Here is an 18,696-nt window from a genome sequence, read left to right as displayed (position 1 = left end):
GTTCACTGGGTGACCACGCACCCAAACGACGCGCTGCGGCCCCCGGGGATGACGTGGGGGGCCACAGGCTCCGCCCCAACATGGCGGCCTCCTTCCCCGGCCCACGCCGCAACCCTCGCCAGCGGTGAGTCGCCAGCGGCATAGTCCCAAAGAACTTAAAAATAAAAACACATGCATAAATATTGCACTTCACTTTATTTTAATATACTTTACACATGATTACATTGTGTGTGTATATTAATTTAAACATCCTGTTAATATTACCACAACCTCCCCATGGGGTTATTGTTTTTCTGGTGTATTTTTCTGCTTGGGGTGTTCTCGTTTTGGATTCTGTTTGCTTTGGCCTCATAGTCAAGCTATCAATGCATGCTACGATTAGGGAGTTTTGTTTTTCAGCCACCTTGTCAAACAACCTGATACTTATCTGGGCTGACAGGGATGGCTCCCATGCATAAGAGAATACAAGAAGTTGTATATCCCTACTCTGCCTTAGTAACTTAACTTCTGGCTTCATGTTGCCTCTTTACATGCCACTCCCCCACCCCCAGTCTTTATATTAAATAAAGATTCCATGCAATGATGCAAGTTTAATTAAACCATTTATTTGAAGCAAAATAAAACACAGTTGGGATTACATAGAAATACAAATTTCAACCAAAGCGTTAAACTGTTTTCATTAAAAATGTAATTTCTTGCTGCATTAATTTAGATGTTCTTGAACTGATTCTGATCAATTAGATTATATTTAGCAATTTCCAAATCAATTTCCATAAAAATCAGTAAAACAATGATTTAAAATGTGCAAATATTTTCTGAATGTTCTCCTATATCCATTGTAAATGGCCCCTAAATATATGATTAGTACGTAAAGCTTTCTTCATGATAAAAATACAAATTCTATTTGTTTAAAAAAGCCATTAATATGGCTACTAAACATCCTTGTTGTACAAACTGCAAAATACTATTTGATGAACAAAATTATAGATGTGTCTCTCTATGATACAGAGCCTTTTCTAATCATTAATGATCTCATATATATCTATATTGACAGGCACGTGGGCCAATGGCAAAAGAGTCATTTTCTATTTTCTTTTATTCCCAATGGCTCTGTTTCTTCTCACCTGCCCATCACCCCATAAAATAATGGAGCCTTCTGGATTGGCATTTGATATGATGGGAGAATCTGTAGCCAGAAGGGAAGTAGGAAATCGACACACTCTAGAAATGCATTCCATCCTCTTTGGATTCAGAGCATAGATATAGATATACATGTAAATACAAAAGAAGAACCAAATAATAAAGGAAGACTTAACATAAATCAAAGTATAGGAAAGACTCAATAAGGCTATACAGCTATAAAGCTGTCTAATTTTAAGCATGTAAAGAATTCCAGATTATCTAGGCATCTGCTTAAGTATTTTGTAAGATTGGAACAAAGCATTAAAAGGTAAATACCTTTGCATAAATGTTTTCTTTTTATATTGTAAATACACATGTAAATCTTGTAATATAACATAAAAAACTATTTTTTTGCAAACCAAGTACTGGATCATTAGGGTGTTTTCCTGAAAAATAAAGTGAGCAAAATAATTTCTTATGTTTCTTTCCTATTTCTCCTGAGCAGTTCTCTTTATCTTTCTTTATATATAAAAAGCATTTCCCCGAACAGCTCCTTACAGGAGAGAAAAGCTTTCCCAGAAAGGTTAACATTTTTTTTTGTACATGTTGAATATATTTTTGGTAAAAATGGGGAAAAAATGAACAGACAACTTAATTTATGGATACAAAGAAATGCACAACCAAAATTTCATTTATTGCTATGCAGAGACAAAATAAGCTCTCTTGCAGAAGTTAAAAACCTATAATCTTCCTTCATTAAGAACCTACCTTAAATTCTTTTATCTTGATTCGTTGCATGATAATGTAATTTTTGCATTAGGATGCAAAATGAATTATTTATTCATTTATTACCTTTATGTTTCAAGTGGTTTGAACAGAATTATCAGGTGTCAATCCTGGGCAGGTTAAATCTATACAGTACAATTGCATCAATGGCCTCAGATCACTTTCCAAAATATTTGTGGCATTTTTGAATGCCATCACTATTGTAATGGAATCTTTGCAATTAAAGTGAGAAGTTGCCATTTACACAGCAATTTAACATGCACCACAAGCAGTGCCCTTAGCATGCACACTTTTAATAAACCTTCACAGTAGGATTTTCAAATAACTATGTCGAGAAATACCATGTTGGGCCTCCATTCTAAAAATAGTGTATAACATTGGGGATGTTTCTATATACACATGGATGTGTTTGTGTGTGCTTAAAATAGCTAGTTATTGTATGACTATTACTGAAACATCCAGTTCTTGTGTACAAATTTCCAAGTACCCTCTGGAATGTGAAAAATCTAATCAAAGTTTTATACATCGTTAGGGAGTGCTTTTTAAATTACAAAATAATAGAAAATAATTGGTATATTAATATTTGGCATAGTTAGAGATTAGATATTGCAACTGTAAAAATATTAATCTATTTTATTTAGTAGATGCATATTAAATACAATGCACCTGAAAAGCCAAGTGGCTGCCTTTAACATTTACTTCTAAGTCAGAAATGCTGCGCACTCACAAAATTAACATAAATTGGGGGCACTGCAGTTTATTAGAAACCTAGCTTGATTTGTGGCCCTTAATAACAATTTATTAGGAAGCTATGCTCTATAAATTCAGACTGTATAGACTGGATCCACAGTTTTCAGTCTCACTATACTTGTTTACAGGAATGTGTAAGTACTTAACATTTATTATTATTTATTACATTTGTTTCCTGCCCATTTTGCTGCGAATCGACTCTTGGTTTACAACCTTATTTCATATTGTGTGGAATTAAGAAAGCAATTGTAGGGATTTAATTTTAAAAGTTATTCTTTTCAATCATAATTCCATATGCTTGTTTGTTATCTGAAAGTGGTGTGCAAGAAAGTTTAAAAAGACTTCTCACAGGATACGATTGGTTCCCATGCTTTACAAGTGGGTTGCCAAAAGATACAAATAATGACTTGCAAAATATGGAAGACCAAAAACAAACAGCAGTGTCATTTCATTTTAGCTTTCTGTACATAAGTAAATTTTCATTTTACATGAATAATACTGCAACTTATCTGGAGTTTTGAAGAAGCAAATCTCACAGAAGATAATATGTTGAGAAACATTTTTGGCACATCAATAATATTTGTAATACATTTTAAACTTTGTAAAAAAAAGAAAAGAAAGAAAGATGATATATTTTTAAATGTCTATTCCTGACAATCAGCACTTGCTGTCTAGAGGATCAAGGCAAAACACTGTGCCTTCCAGAGTCAGTCCCATTTTGAACCCCTCCTGGAACAAAGGAAAAATAAAGAATAAAGTAAGACACCATATCTATGTGTTGTTGTTTTTTTAAAAACCCAATCTCATGTAAAATCAGACCTAAAACATTTGCAATGTTCTGATTTACATATATATTTCGCCTGATTATAAGGTAGATGATTACCTATGTTCCATACTTTGCACAACACATTTGGAAAGAAAGGAGATCCCTTCATATACAGTTTGACTTCATGATGATTATGCTTGCCTTCAAGCCAGATTAGATTGTTCCAAAGCTTTTAAGAAATTGGAACCTATCCTTATAGGTCAAGACCACTTGACCATTATATTGCATCAAGATATTTAGATCTTCAACTGTAAGGCAGAATTTTTACTGTATATGATTTGCAACACAGTGTGTTCTTTATTTTGCTCTTTATTGCTAATCATATAGTAATGCACCATTCCTAAGATTGGGGATGGGTTGCACCATTCCTAAGATTAGGGATGGGTTGCACCATTCCTAAGATTGGGGATGGGTTGCACCATTCCTAAGATTGGGGATGGGTTGCATAACAATTATGCAAATGTCTACACAATCAGCAATGTGGTTAATTATTAATATATTGGGGAATGGCAAACCATATAACTTGCTATGTATTTTTACATTCCCATAAAACTTGCTGTATGTAATGGATACTACTTACAATAAGAAGGAAAAGTCTTTTTGTATTAATTAGTCCCAAGTCATCTATCTACCCAAATTCTGGAAAAGTATATATTGAAGAAAATAATACATTTATTTACAGGCATCTATTGACATACGAGACAGAAGTCCCAAATAATACATGTATGCATTATTAGTGATGTTTTTGAATGAAGCACATTTTCAAAGCTGTATTTCTACATTTGACGCTTCCTCATTGATGAGTTGAAGGGTTGCCAAGCTGTCTTGTATTCAGCATAATGCTATACTTGCATGAAAACTATCCCCATTTCCAATTCCTTTCCTATCTCTTTTCTAATTCCCTGTATTCAAGTGACATCACGGATAGAATTTTCAAACTATTGGTTGAGCTATGTATTATTTGAAAATGCTTGTAAGATAAGGACTTGCAGGAGTGAAACACCTCTCTAATACTTAACTTGCGCCTCTTTTTTTAGACCACTTTATGAAATTGAAGAAAAAAGTAGATGGGCTCTGGGCAGTGTATACAACTATTAAAACAAACAAACAAACACCATAAAAACTAAAAAACACATTAAACCAAGTGGAAGCACATACTGAAATACAGTGGAACCCCGACATAAGAGCTGCTCTACTTAAGAGCAACTCGAGATAAGAGCTGGGAGGGGAGAGATCTTTTTGTTCTACTTACAAGCCCAAATTCGAGATACAAGCGCCAAGGAGCTGTCTCCTGAAGCCAAACGCTAACTTCCGCGTTCGGCTTCAGGAGACAGCTGCGAAGCGGCGCGCGTGTTTTAAAAGGTTGCAGCCGGCCTGGGGGGCTCGGGGGGGTGCTTGCAGCTTTCTTTCTTGCTCTTTTTCTTTCTCTCTTTTACCTTCCCTTCCTCTATTTCTTCTTTTCTTTCTCCTTCCCACCTTCTTCCCTCCCTCCCTCCCTTCACTCATTCCTCTCTTACTCTCCCCTTTCATAAGTTTCCTTGCTTCCTTCCTCTGTTCCTGTCCCTTCCCTCTTTCCTTCCTTCCTTCCCACCCTCCGTCCATTCATTCACCCATTCCTCTCTTGATCGCTTAAAGCCGGTCCCTGGTGCAAAAAGGGTTGGGGACCTCTGTCCTACAGGATTGGGTGGCAGAGAAGTTGAACATATGTAAATTTAAAAGTTTAAGAAAGTTTACAAGTTAAGTGAAAGAAACTTCATTATTCATTTATATGTATATGTACATTTCTTCATTAAAAACATGTCTTTCTGCATAATTTAGACTAACTTTGTGAGTTTTTTGAGGGCTGGAACCAATTAAAATTATTTACATTAATTCCTATGGGGAAAAGTCGTTCGAGATAAGAGCTGCTCGACTTAAGAGCCCAGGTCCGGAACGAATTAAACTCGTATCTCGAGGTACCACTGTAATCTTAAAAAGAACAAAAATCAAGCGAGGCCTTAGACCAATGCTGTCAAACTCCCATGCTAACAACACCCATACCCAGTTTAGCGAAGGGGGGGGAGTCCCAAAAGGTCACGTGACACCACCGTGATGATGTGAGTTTGACATCCCTGCCTTAGACAAACAATAATTTTAACTCCAGGTTAAAGCTAAGTTTTCACAGCTTTCTGGAATCCTAGGAGAGGATATGATGGCCCATTTCCTTCATCCCATCAGGTGACAAAGTTTAATCAAGGGGACCAGGAATGCACTCACCATGTTGGAATGTAGTGGGTGGGCAGAGCCAACTGAAGATGAGCAACCTATCAGATACCTATGCTCAATGCTCTAATATGGCAAAGTATCCTGCACTAGAATGTAGCCAAGGAGTTTTTTGCAAAGCAATTTTCAAGATACAAAATTGTTCAATAATGATGCTTCAGGAACAATTGATTTATGTCAATAATTTTTCAATATACATGAAGGAAAGGTATCATGGAGAGGTCTTATTTTGAAAGACTGTCCTATTCTTTTACAACTGAAATACTACCCATAGCTAAAGAGCACAGAAATATTATATACACAACAAAGGGGAAATAATAAAGGATATAACTTTTGACTTTATCCTAAAAAGATATAGAATTTTATTTGGATATCAGCTTATATAGTATATTTCCCAGAAAGAACAGGAAAAATTACTAAAAATGATATTATATTGGTAAGTAAAAAGTACATTGTACCTGAGATGTACACAATGTACAAGCAAATTTCATATTAGTTTTCAAATCAGGTTTCAAGAGGCTATTTATTCAGTGAAGTAAAAAGTTAATAATAGAAAAAAGCAGTGAACAAGACATTTCCTAGTTTTATTCTCAGTGATTTAACCCAAATTTTTAACAACATAAATTTGTTACATATATATATATAAGAAAAACATTTAACAGAACCATTCAGGTAAAAACTTCAATACCAACTCACATATTACAAATGCTGTCTTTATAACAAAATGTATAACATGATGTAACTTAGTAAAAATGAATTGAAACATATGGAGAAAATAATATACCAACCATCGCTGACGCTGGATATCCATGAAAGCACAAAGAAGAAATATTAGAATTATTGCTAGCAATATCAATACAATGTAAAGAAGTATAAAATGCATTAACAAGTAATGAGCCGGGGTGGTGCAGCAGGTAGAGTGCTGTACTGCAGGCCACTGAAGCTGACTGTAGATCTGTAGGTCAGTGGTTCAAATGTCATCACCGGCTCAAGGTTGACTCAGCCTTCCATCCTTGCGAGGTGGATAAAATGAGGAACCAGATTGTGGGGGCAATATGCTGGCTTGGTTAAAAAGTGCTATTGCTAACATGTTGTGAGCTGCCCTGAGTCTGAGGAGAAGGGCGGCATAAAAATCGAATAAATAAATAAATAAAATAAATTGAATTTAGCATTGAAAATGCATAAGGAATATTTTATTGTGCTTTTATTGTATTCCTTCTATCATAAAAGCACTATAAACTATATGTAGGCATTATATAGAATTATTATATATATTTAACAGATAATTAAATTTAGCAGTAAAACATGTAAGGGACATTTTATTGTTTTTTTTATTATATTCCCTCTTTTATAAAAAGACAATAAAATATATGTAGGTATAACATAGATTGGGGAGGTGTTTGGGTAAGTTTTTTCCTGGCTTAAATCTATCATACATCACATATCCCCTAGCATGCACACATGATATTTAGACAATTGCAGACATTTGGAATTACCTGCATCTCATCTAGCTTAGATTGGATATCTGGAGGGAAATCTCCTGCTCCACAGATGAATGGATCAAAAGGTTCTGCTCCAAAAAGGTCTCTCTCTAGAAAGAGTAAAATATATCAAGATAAAATTATGGGAGTAGTACATAAAACCTCACAGATTCAAACATAGAAATATAGAAGACTGATGGCAGAAAAGGACCTCATGATCCATCTAGTCTGCCCTTATACTATTTCCTGTATTTTATCTTACGATGGATTTATGTTTATCCCATGCATGTTTAAATTCAGTTACTGTGGATTTACCAATCACGTCTGCTGGAAATCTGTTCCAAGGATCTACTACTTTTTCAGTAAAATAATATTTTCTCATGTTGCTTCTGATCTTTCCCCCAACTAACCTCAGATTGTGCTCCCTTGTTCTTGTGTTCACTTTCCTATTAAAAACACTTCCCTCCTGAACCTTATTTAACCCTTTAACAAATTTAAATGTTTCAATCATGTCCCCCCTTTTCCTTCTGTCCTCCAGACCAGTATTTCCCAATCTTGGCAACTTGAAGATATTTGGACTTCAACTCCCAGAATTCTCCAGCCAGCGAATGCTGGCTGGGGACTTCTGGGATTTGAAGTCCAGATATCTTCAAGTTGCCACGGTTGGGAAACACTGCTCCAGACTATACAGATTGAGTTCATTAAGTCTTTCCTGATACGTTTTATGCTTAAGACCTTCCACCATTCTTGTAGCCCCTCTTTGGACCCATTCAATTTTGTCAATATCTTTTTGTAGGTGAGGTCTCCAGAACTGAACACAGTATTCCAAATGTGCTCTCACCAGCGCTCTATATAGCAGGATCACAATCTCCCTCTTCCTGCTTGTTATATCTCTAGCTGTGAAGCCAAGCATCCTACTTGCTTTTCCTACCGCCCGACCACACTGCTCACCCATTTTGAGACTGTCATAACTCACTGCCCCTAAATCCTTCTCTTCTGAAGTTTTTGCTAACACAGAACTGCCAATACAATACTCAGATTGAGGATTCCTTTTCCCCAAATGCATTATTTTACATTTGGAAACATTAAACTGCAGTTTCCATTGCTTTGACCATTTATCTAGTAAAGCTAAATCATTTACCATATTACAGATGCCTCCAGGAATATCAACCCTATTGCACACTTTAGAGTCATCGGCAAACAACTGGCAAAATGTCCCCACAAAAACTGAACTTTGCACTGAGTAATGTGCTATATTCTGAAAGGGCAAACTATCAAAAGCTCTTCTGGGCCTGTAATTTTAGAGCACTGCCTCTGATCCTGGGATGGATTTAATTTTAATTTTCTTGTTTTTCCCTGAAATGCATATTTAGGATTCAACGTTAGTAAGATGTTCTAGCAAGCAAATCTCCTTTGGCTAACTTGTTGGTTTAGGCAATGACTACACCAGGGGTGTCAAACTCACACTATCATGGTGGTTTCATGTGACGTATCATGATTTTTTCCCCCTTTTTGCTAAACTAGACGTGGGCATGGCCAGCGCGTGATGCATCTGGCCTGTGGCCGTGAGTTTGACATCCCTGGATTACACAGTAGGCATAGTTTTCTTTAGGCTACATCAAAGCATTCCAGAACTTACTGATCTCTGAAGATCTACTGGGCACTGGTGGAGGCTGGGTGCCATTGCGAGTAGGTGTTGATGGCTTTGGGGAGATGGGAGAAAATGGAACCATATCAAATATGTCAGTGGAAGGAGATTTTGGTGTAACACTGCTTGCCTACAATAAGGAAAATAAATAGGGGTAATATTTCATAATACTAAACAGTGTTGAATTTGCATGCAGAAAGGAAAAGGCCACATTATCCAATAAAGGCACATTGGAATCAAAAGTCTGAGACTGAATGAATAGCATCTGTAGCCCAAGGTTTATGAAACATGTGCAAGCAACAATTAAAGTTTTTCAAATTTTGAACCTGTCCTGCATTTTCTGTATGAAATGCTTTTCAAAATTAAAAAAAAGTTGCAAAAGAGAGTATGAACATGTTTTGAATTAAGATAGAGGTGCTCTTTATTGGGTCAAATGATTATAAATCAGGATGAAGGATAAAATCTAGAGATACCTTATTTTATTAACTCCATATTCTGTAATAGTACCATTAATATTTTGCCAGATAGGGTAATTATTCTAAATACTGGAAAAATATTATAATGTTGAAGTAATAACAATACTTGAAAATCATTGGCATTGATGAAATCACCACCAGTCATTTGCAAAAGACAGCTTTGCTTGGAACAGCAACAATATGCTGAACACCATCATGGGAAATTCTTGGGAAGGATTCAATAAATGGATAAAAATGTCAAATTCGGGCCTAAACATCAAGCTGCCTAGGCAATCAATCATAATATATTTAAAATGATATGTCACTTGACTCCCACTGATTCTGAATGGTCTCTGTAATCTGGGGACTAGGACCAATGCTCTTTTGCATTGGCATCCTTCGGTCTCAAAAGACTGTAGTATGATGCTCTGGACTCCCCAGAGCACAAAGCGGATAGATTGTTACCCCAGCAGCATACACCCCCCCCTCTCCATGCCTCTGAAATAATCCAATGGAATTGCAAAAGCCAATATGATCCAGCTACATCACAGGAACCAACACCACATATCAGACATAAATACATTAGAAAGTGTCCAGAGATACTTTACTAGAAGGGCCCTCCACTCATCTACTTGTAACAGAATACCTTACACAGCCAAAATTGAAATCCTGGGCTTAGAAAGCTTAGACAAGTGATGGCGAACCTATGGCACAGGTGCCACAGGTGGCATGTGGAGCCATATCTGCTGGCATGCGAACTGTTATCCTAATCCAACTCCAACATGCATATGTGTGCTGGACAGCTGATTTTTGGCTAGCACAGAGGCTCGGGGGGGGGGCATTTTTTTACTTCCATGGAGCTTCTGGGGGGATGGGGGAGGACGTTTTTACTCTCCCCCAGTTCAGCAAAGCCTTTGGAGCCTGGGGAGGGTGGAACACGAGCCTACTGGAACTACCAGAAGTTGGAAAACAGACCTTTTCCAGCCTCCAAAGGGCCTCCAGGGGTGGATGGTGGACAGGGGGAAGCTGTTTTCACCCTCCACAGACATTGAATTATGGGACAAAAGATGCATACAACTTCCCAGTTACCATAGGGAGATGAAGATATACTATATTTTGATTAGACATAAAGTGTCTTCAGAATTTTCCTTTGTGGATCCAACATATTGCTATAGATAGCTCTAGATTTTATCCAATGGTGCTTTGCTGTGTGTATAAGGAATCTTTTCATTTCTGTGAATTTTATGATTACTTCTGGAGAAAAATATTGGATTGATAGATTTTGATTAATTCTCCTTCTTAAATTAATTCTCTGACTTCTTTGTGACCGCTCATGTTATTTAGATAATCAACAATGCTTTGCAAGGGAGGAGCAGGAGAAAAAATAACTTTTCCCTTACTCAATGGAAGTATCTTTTTATTTTATTAAACATTAAATAAAATGTATAACAACCCAATAAAACAATAAACAAAATTTTATTTAGCATTTATGAGACAGTTTATGATTCAGTATTTTATGCCATGTACTTTAAGCAGGCTAGTTAAATCCACCTTGGAGAAAAGTCTTAGTCCTTAGTACCAATATTTTTCCAAAGTAATATTTTCATGTTAGTACAAAGATAATGTTCCACTATTTACTATTGTAGGCAACAAAAGGAACTTCATTTTCTACAAGAGACAGAATCTGCAGACAGTAAGAATATGAACGAACAAAGTTTCTAAATACTTTTGTGATATACAGGTAGTCCTCAATTTATGACTGTAAGTTTAATAGAAAAATATGCAATTAAGACAATCTTGGGAAGGATGCTTTACAGCCTGTAAAACCTCTGATAGTTGCAAAATGTTGTTCCACCATTCTCTGATCCCATGATCAGGATCTGGGAGCTTCACAATCTGCTTGCAGGTGACTGGTTAGCAAGCACCCCACCATAATGTGATTGTAATTTCTGACCTTCTCTGCCAGCTTACCCAGAAGTTGAAAAATAAGGGAACTGAAAAGGAAGGTTGCAAAATGCTACCAACTGCCCAAAGAACTCCTTTTTTGACTCTGGAGGATGGATGAAAGAGCTGCATCTTGAGGGGTGATAGGTCTTTTGTGGGGTGCAGAAAAGGAGCTGAAATCTTGGCTGTTTCTATACCCTACTGAAGGAGTTCCCTTCTGTGCATAAAGGAGACGTGATCTCCTTTGATGGGTAAAGAAATGAATTCCTTTCCATGCATAGAGGGGAACTTTCAGCTATTTTGGCTAAGCCCCTGAGACAAGAGGAAATGAAAATTCAAGCAGAGAGTTAGCCCAATAAGGTAAGGGTCCATCAGGAAGGGGGGGGGGAGACAGAAACCCAAGGAAGCTGGTGCAGACTGCACACAATTCTCTCTTTGCTCTTAGAATAAAAATCCTACTTGGAGTTCAGCAGGCAGGATTTTCAGCTCCTGAGTAAAACTTCTCAGAGTCTCTCCCATTCCAAGGAATCTCGTGATCCTTACCTAGGACTCCATCTGCTAAATAACACTTGTGATCATTTAAAGACCACTACCAGGAGTATTGTGATTTTTTTTACTGCCTCCTTTGTCTAATTTTGCCTCCCGATTTACACAGATTGCTTCATACTCCAATTAATTTTTATTTTTAATGCTATTCTTTATTTCCTCTGCTAATTATTCTCTCTTGCTTAATCGTTGTTCATTATACTGTATTTTTCCCTCTTACGCTCCAAATATAACAAATCCAAATTTGTATCAATCTATAATATAATTAAATTTCCCCAAAATTATTACTTCATTATATATTTAATTTTAAATACATATGTTAAATTTATTTCTTAAATGAGATTAATCAATATCAATGCCAATGTAATTCTCATCATTAACTACCCCAAATCCCAAATTCTCCAAAATTCATTCACTACAATCATTACTGATTGTGATTCTTTCCTTCTCAGAATACCAATATGCATTTAACAATTTTTAATTTAATTCCTCAAATCAAAAGTATTAGTTATAACCATCCAATATATTCATGAATATAATCCGTTATATGGATTATAGTATCATTATATACCAGACAAATAGTGATAAAATAATCAAATAACACTCAACCATTAATTATTCATTATGCTATATATTCCCCTTACATAACAAATATGCCATTTTAAATTTATTTCAACAGAGCCAATTTATACCAATCTATAAAATAATATAATAGTATTTCCTCAAGTAATTACTTAATTGTATAGTTTGTTACTTTTAAGTAATTATATTAAATTTAAATTCTTAGAAAAAGAAGAAAAACATTCATTATCATTAACAATATTATCATCATCAACTATATTTTCAAATAGACATTAGTCATTCAAAATCCTTGACTTCCTAAGATTAACTCATTTCAACCATTGCTAATTATAAATCTTTCTCTTTAGCAATACTAATATTTATTTGAGAATTTTAAGTTTAATCCATCAAATCCCCTGGGATTCCCCTGCAGCATCGCAAAAACACAGAAGTCCAGAAGTGGTGTTTCCCATGGAGAAACACCCTCAGGGGAATCCCAGCAGCGCAAAAATGGGCGCTTTGCTGGCAACAGACGTCCGGAGGCGGGGCATCCAGTGGCGGCGGCTTGGGTATGTAAGGTGAAAATAGTTTTGAAGAAGAGGCAAAAAAATCTTAAACCCTGGGTTTGTGTCTCAAAAAGTTTGTATGACGAGGGGTTTGTAAGACGAGGTATCACTATATATATACAGTGGTACCTCGGTATTCGACCATAATCCGTTCCAAAAGTGTGGTCGAGAACCGATTTGGTCAAGTACCGAATTAATTTATCCCATAGGAAATAATGGAAATGGGTTTAATTGGTTTCCAGCCCCTATTTCCTTTATTTCCTATGGGATAAAGATATGAGGTCTAAGCACTCCAAGCTGTAGTTAGGGTGGGGGCTCTTTTCCTCAGTGGTTCGTCTTCCCTTTAAGCAGTTACACCAACTTTCTCTTTCCCGAGAGTAGCGACGGCAGCAGAGGCTTTCCTTAGAGCAGCAGCAGCGCCGGGAACGTCAGAGGCTTTCCTTTCTCATCTCACGTTCCCGGCGCTGCTGCTGCTCTAAGAAAAGCCTCTGCTGCCATCACTACTCTCGGGAAAGAGAAAGTTGGTGTAACTGCTTAAAGGAAAGGAGCCCCCCCGAAACTGCCGGTATTGCAGCCGCCCCACCCTTTCTACACCCTTCTGCTCCAAGCTGTAGGGAGTGGGGGGGTGGCTGCAATACCGGCAGTTTCGGGGGGGCTCCTTTCCTTTAAGCAGTTACACCAACTTTCTCTTTCCCGAGAGTAGCGACGGCAGCAGAGGCTTTCCTTAGAGCAGCAGCAGGGCCGGGAACGTCAGAGGCTTCCCTTTCTCATCTCACGTTCCCGGCGCTGCTGCTGCTCTAAGGAAAGCCTCTGCTGCCGTCGCTACTCTTGGGAAAGAGAAAGTTGGTGTAACTGCTTAAAGGAAAGGAGCTCCCCCAAAACTGCCGGTATTGCAGCCTCCACCCCCCACTCCCTACAGCTTGCAGCACGACTGGGAGGCTGTTTAGTGGGCGGCCAGAATGGGCGTGTCGGATTCCGACTCCCATTCCTTCTCACCCCGTCCCCTCATTTCGGATAATAAACAAAATTTTCTGTGGCTGTTCGGTATCCGAATTTTTGTTCAGATACCGAAGCAAATTTTTGCCAAAAATTTTGTTCGGTATCTGAAATGTACGAGAAAGGAAGCGTTCGAGTACCGAGGTACCACTGTGTGTGTGTATGTGTGTGTATGTATGTATGTATGTATGTATGTATGTATGTATGTTTTGTATATATATACAAAATATATATATATATAAATATATATATATATATATATATATATATATATATATATATATATTTATATTTATATATATATTTATATATATATATTTTTTGCCGAGAGGCAAAAAAGGAGCTGTGATGTTCCTTCAATATACCAGGGTGATTCGACACAAAATGTAACCCTTCCCTGGTACAGAGCTGAAGGGATTGGATACTGTAGCCTAGAGGATAATTCTCTGCCTTACAAGGCAAAGGTTGCAGGTTCAAGTCCCAGTGGGTATGGCTAGCTGATGAGGCCAAAATAAGGCCGAAATAGATCTATCCTAGTCTCCCTTAATTTTCAAATTCAGCTTAAACATGTGATATATATATATATATATATATATATATATATATATATATATATATATATATATTTGTTTTCGTAAATTTTCACGGGTACATGTATGTAGATTGTTCTGAGTTCGGGTTTTGCCCTGTGTAATGTTTTGCATGTCTATGCGACGTTTCGGTGAAATCACATTCACCATCTTCAGGCTGGAGTTCCAATCTTTGTGTTGTTGTAAATGGAATATATATTCCATTTACAACAACACAAAGATTGGAACTCCAGCCTGAAGATGGTGAATGTGATTTCACCGAAACGTCGCATAGACATGCAAAACATTACACAGGGCAAAACCCGAACTCAGAACAATCTACATATATATATATATATATATATACTGTACTTGCAGGTTCAAGTCCCAGTGGGTATGGCTAGCTGATGAGGCCAAAATAAGGCCGAAATAGATCTATCCTAGTCTCCCTTAATTTTCAAATTCAGCTTAAACATGTGACATATATATATATATATATATATATATATATATATATATATAAAAACAAATTTAATAAACATTTCTCTATTAGAGTAATTCTTATAGATTAATGCTGGTTTATGATGGAAATAAAACAAAAAATTGAAAATAGAAACATAAATTGCTAAGATAAACATTTTTTCTCACTTACTGCCAATGTATGTACTTGTGTTATTCTTAACTGGTTCTCAAAATCTTGCACCTTATTTTTTAGTTCCAGATTTTCTGTTTCTAATTCATTAATCTGAACAAAAATCAGAGAAATAGAGTTAAGATTAAAAAAAATTCATACATATCAGAACTAAATTGAATAAACCTAGCAAAATAAATAATCATGGAACAAAGCATTATCATTAGTAAAACAAGATATATTTCTGGTGTTAACATCATTGTCATTTAAAAAGTCCCAAAATTTGTATTGTATTTGTATGATGAAAAAATAACTGCAATATTAATTTATTGTATTAATTGAAAGGAAATGCATATTTTTAAGTTATGGTACCTAACAAGGATAACAAACTTATTTCCACAATAGAGCCTTATCACAACTGAAGCATTGTGTCCAGATATATATATAAAAAATATTTCCTTTCAATTAATGCACCAATGACTTCCTATATAACCAATTTGTTCACAAAATAGATACATAAAAACGTTCAGCAAAATTAACAGAAACACTCAGTTTTTATCTTATTGGGATCCTCTTACTGCTGGAAGATTTAGTATATTTTCCAATTTTTCTTAAAGTTTCCTAGTCGTCTGAGACAGATTTGGAAAAATACAGAAAGCAAGAAAAAAAATGATCAAAACACATTTTTCCCTACTGGGTTGAAGAAACTTCTGTCAGCAGAATGAAAAGTATTAGACACCATCCATTCTGTGAACAAGTTTAAATTTAGCCTATGTTCTTTTATACAAACAGGTAATTCTCTCATTCCTAGAGTAAAGCAGTCCAGTGGTTTCTTATTGCCATTTTGTTTTATTTTTTTATGAAGTTGCTCTGTTTCCCCATTTTCTGGTTTATGGTTTATCTCTGGGACAGCTGTATGTCTACAGTTATAACACCTAAAATTTCAATTTTGTAATTCAGTTGAATCCATTTAAATATAACTCAAATATAATTCAAATGTAACAAACAGGACTTCAAATGACATGTCTTCCATTGATAAATCTCCTATAAAATAGCTTAGATTTTTATTCTATATATGGAATAGCAATGACCGTTTTTTTTAAAAAACACCTACGTATGACATTTATTAAACTGAGACAGAATATGGAACTTACTCTTTTCTGTAATCCAGCAATCTGTTTTCGTGTTTCAACATCCTTTCCTCCCGATTCTAGGAATTTTCTGTAAGCAAGGTCAAATGCTTGGCCAATAGTTAAAGTTATCTCTTCTGCCTTGAAATAAAACAAGACTTACCATTAGCATGCAATAGTAATGTTGCAAAGATTTTTTTTTTGTATTAATAGTTTCCTTCATATGATAGATATCTATCATATTGAGGAAACTATTAATAGAAAAAAATTACAGCTGGCTCAAAAATGTTCATGCCATAGAATGAATAAAATATGAAAATAGAAGAAAAATCTAATTATTACACAATTCCACTGAAGAGGCTTGATGTAGTCACATTAAATAATCTGTTTCTAAGGAAATACAAACATGGTTTTTTTAAGATTTACCAAATAATTGCTGCATTTTTGTTATTTTGTACAATGTGATTTAAGTCGAGGAAAAAATACAATACAAAAATTATAATATATTATTGTTTTAAACATAAGTAAGATGTCTCTGATAGTAAAAGGAAGAGAGGATCATACTAAAGAGCACATAATCTTCATGAAGTTTCAGGTACAGATTAAAAAAATACCCATATGGGACAAAGATTTGGACATGTATATTATACTTGTACCAAATATTGTACAAATAAGTACATCAGAACATTACTGGTTAACTCTATGTTTATTCTAGACAGCTACGAGCCTAATGGTGTGTATGCATTTGGACTGTTTCCTCACAAGTAAGCACAATCAACTTTAAATTATATATCACTTTCACTCCATGTAGAATTGGGCCTCTTAGCAATGGATTGATTGCATGATATTCAAACATATACTGTAGGTGTGCACTATATTGGTAAAGAACAATAGAAATTGAAAGCATAGAGGAAAAAAGTTTTAACCAGAAAGAAAAATCCTCAATTGATTTTAGTTACTATTTTGCAAAAAAAAAAAAAAGGTGGGTGGGTGGGTGCTCTTGCAAAAAACCATGGAGGGGGAGACAACTTTTCAATATAAAAGAATAAAAAATTCAACCAGTTTTAAAGTCTCTGTGTACTTACACATTTTTCACTGTCAAAGACATAACACAAGTGTTTATTTGATTCAGAATCTTTGCATATGAAAGTGAATATTCTTTTGTCGGTTTTGTCATCAGCACAAAACGATATCCTGTGGAGCTGGCAGTTATGCTGGACTTCCTGCAAGTAACAAATGGTCAATTACCTCTCAGAATTACATTTTGACTGCTGAATACTGTTTATTCAAGATGCCCAGGATGAAGCAGAATCCTCTTAACAAAACAACAAAAAAGAATTATGTTTTATTCTTGTAGTCCTTAATACCTATTTTAATACTGAATTTATATATTTTTATACACAGTGGTGTCTGCACAGAGAGTCAAATGGTCAATATGATGAAAACAGGATTATACTGTAACAACTCTTCTTTTGTCCTAAGGAAAATAACAGAAGCTGTGGATGTCACTGTTAGTCTACCTGCATTATTAGATAAAATTGCAAAGGTAATCTAGGTTTAATGTTCAGTTTCATAAGACAAGATACTCCATTATAGATACTTGAGAAGATTCAACTCTATTCACAGGACTTTATTGCTGATGCTCAAGTTCCTGCATTGATAATTATACAGTTATTACCATAGATCATATTTTCCCAAATGACACAATTTTTCAATGTAAAATATTATAATAATAAAAAATTTATTGTCATTGTCAAAACAACGAATTGTCATTGGCAACGAATTGTCATTATTTCAGAAATAAATAATAAATAAATAAATGTCTTCTCAGTTTAACCATTTATGAAGTAATCAAAATAAGTATTTTAGTTACCTTTTGAGAAGAATATGATTGTGTCAATTACCAATGCATTCTAAATAGTTTGACTACAGCAGCATTTCAGGCAGTGGTTTATATGTTCACTGTCTGCTTTCCAATGTGGGAATCTACCTTCTAGTAACCACTATTGTTTTTTCACAGTAAAAGTTGAATGAGCAATCAGGCTTGGGAATCCCAAGGAAGTATGGAGCTCATTAAATGTTTATCTTGCATATAGTGCCTTCTCCTCTGGGGTTTTTTTTTTTTTTTGGTCATTGCATTTTAAAGTTAGCTTTTCATTTTCAAATTGTTTCTCATTGTAGAAGATTCTGATTTGACTTGTGTTTGGACTACAGATGCTACCCAGCACCAAATAAAATGAGATGGGAAAGAAAGAAAGAAAGAAAGAAAGAAAGAAAGAAAGACAGACAGACAGACTTAGAGTATTTTAGTAATCAATTATACAGTAAAATGCTGCTTATTTATTCATTTTCTGAAAGAAACATAAATGTTTTCATATCAGATATCAAAACTTTTATTTCATTTTAAACAAAATCTTAGAACA

At 35.5% G+C, this 18,696-nt stretch overlaps 1 protein-coding gene across 5 annotated transcripts in view; it reads right to left on the bottom strand.

Annotated features, from left to right (window-relative positions):
* Nucleotides 1–585: 585 nt before the first annotated feature.
* Nucleotides 586–18,696, bottom strand: part of GULP1 (GULP PTB domain containing engulfment adaptor 1) — a 159,834-nt gene continuing 141,723 nt past the window's right edge. For 3 of the 5 annotated variants that reach the window (XM_070731917.1, XM_070731918.1, XM_070731919.1), the window contains 6 exons: nucleotides 17,359–17,496; nucleotides 16,298–16,414; nucleotides 15,165–15,257; nucleotides 8,867–9,005; nucleotides 7,243–7,337; nucleotides 586–3,387 (listed from right to left, as the gene is read on the bottom strand). In XM_070731917.1, the coding sequence (XP_070588018.1) occupies nucleotides 3,316–3,387; nucleotides 7,243–7,337; nucleotides 8,867–9,005; nucleotides 15,165–15,257; nucleotides 16,298–16,414; nucleotides 17,359–17,496 (654 nt within the window). In that variant the 3' untranslated portion in view covers nucleotides 586–3,315. The remainder of the gene's footprint in view (nucleotides 3,388–7,242; nucleotides 7,338–8,866; nucleotides 9,006–15,164; nucleotides 15,258–16,297; nucleotides 16,415–17,358; nucleotides 17,497–18,696) is intronic. The other 2 variants (XM_070731920.1, XM_070731921.1) reach the window with 1 other exon arrangement.

This window comes from Erythrolamprus reginae, chromosome 1 (genome assembly GCF_031021105.1).
Source record: "Erythrolamprus reginae isolate rEryReg1 chromosome 1, rEryReg1.hap1, whole genome shotgun sequence".
Lineage (NCBI taxonomy): Eukaryota > Metazoa > Chordata > Lepidosauria > Squamata > Dipsadidae > Erythrolamprus > Erythrolamprus reginae.
This window is presented reverse-complemented; position numbering and strand designations above follow the sequence as displayed.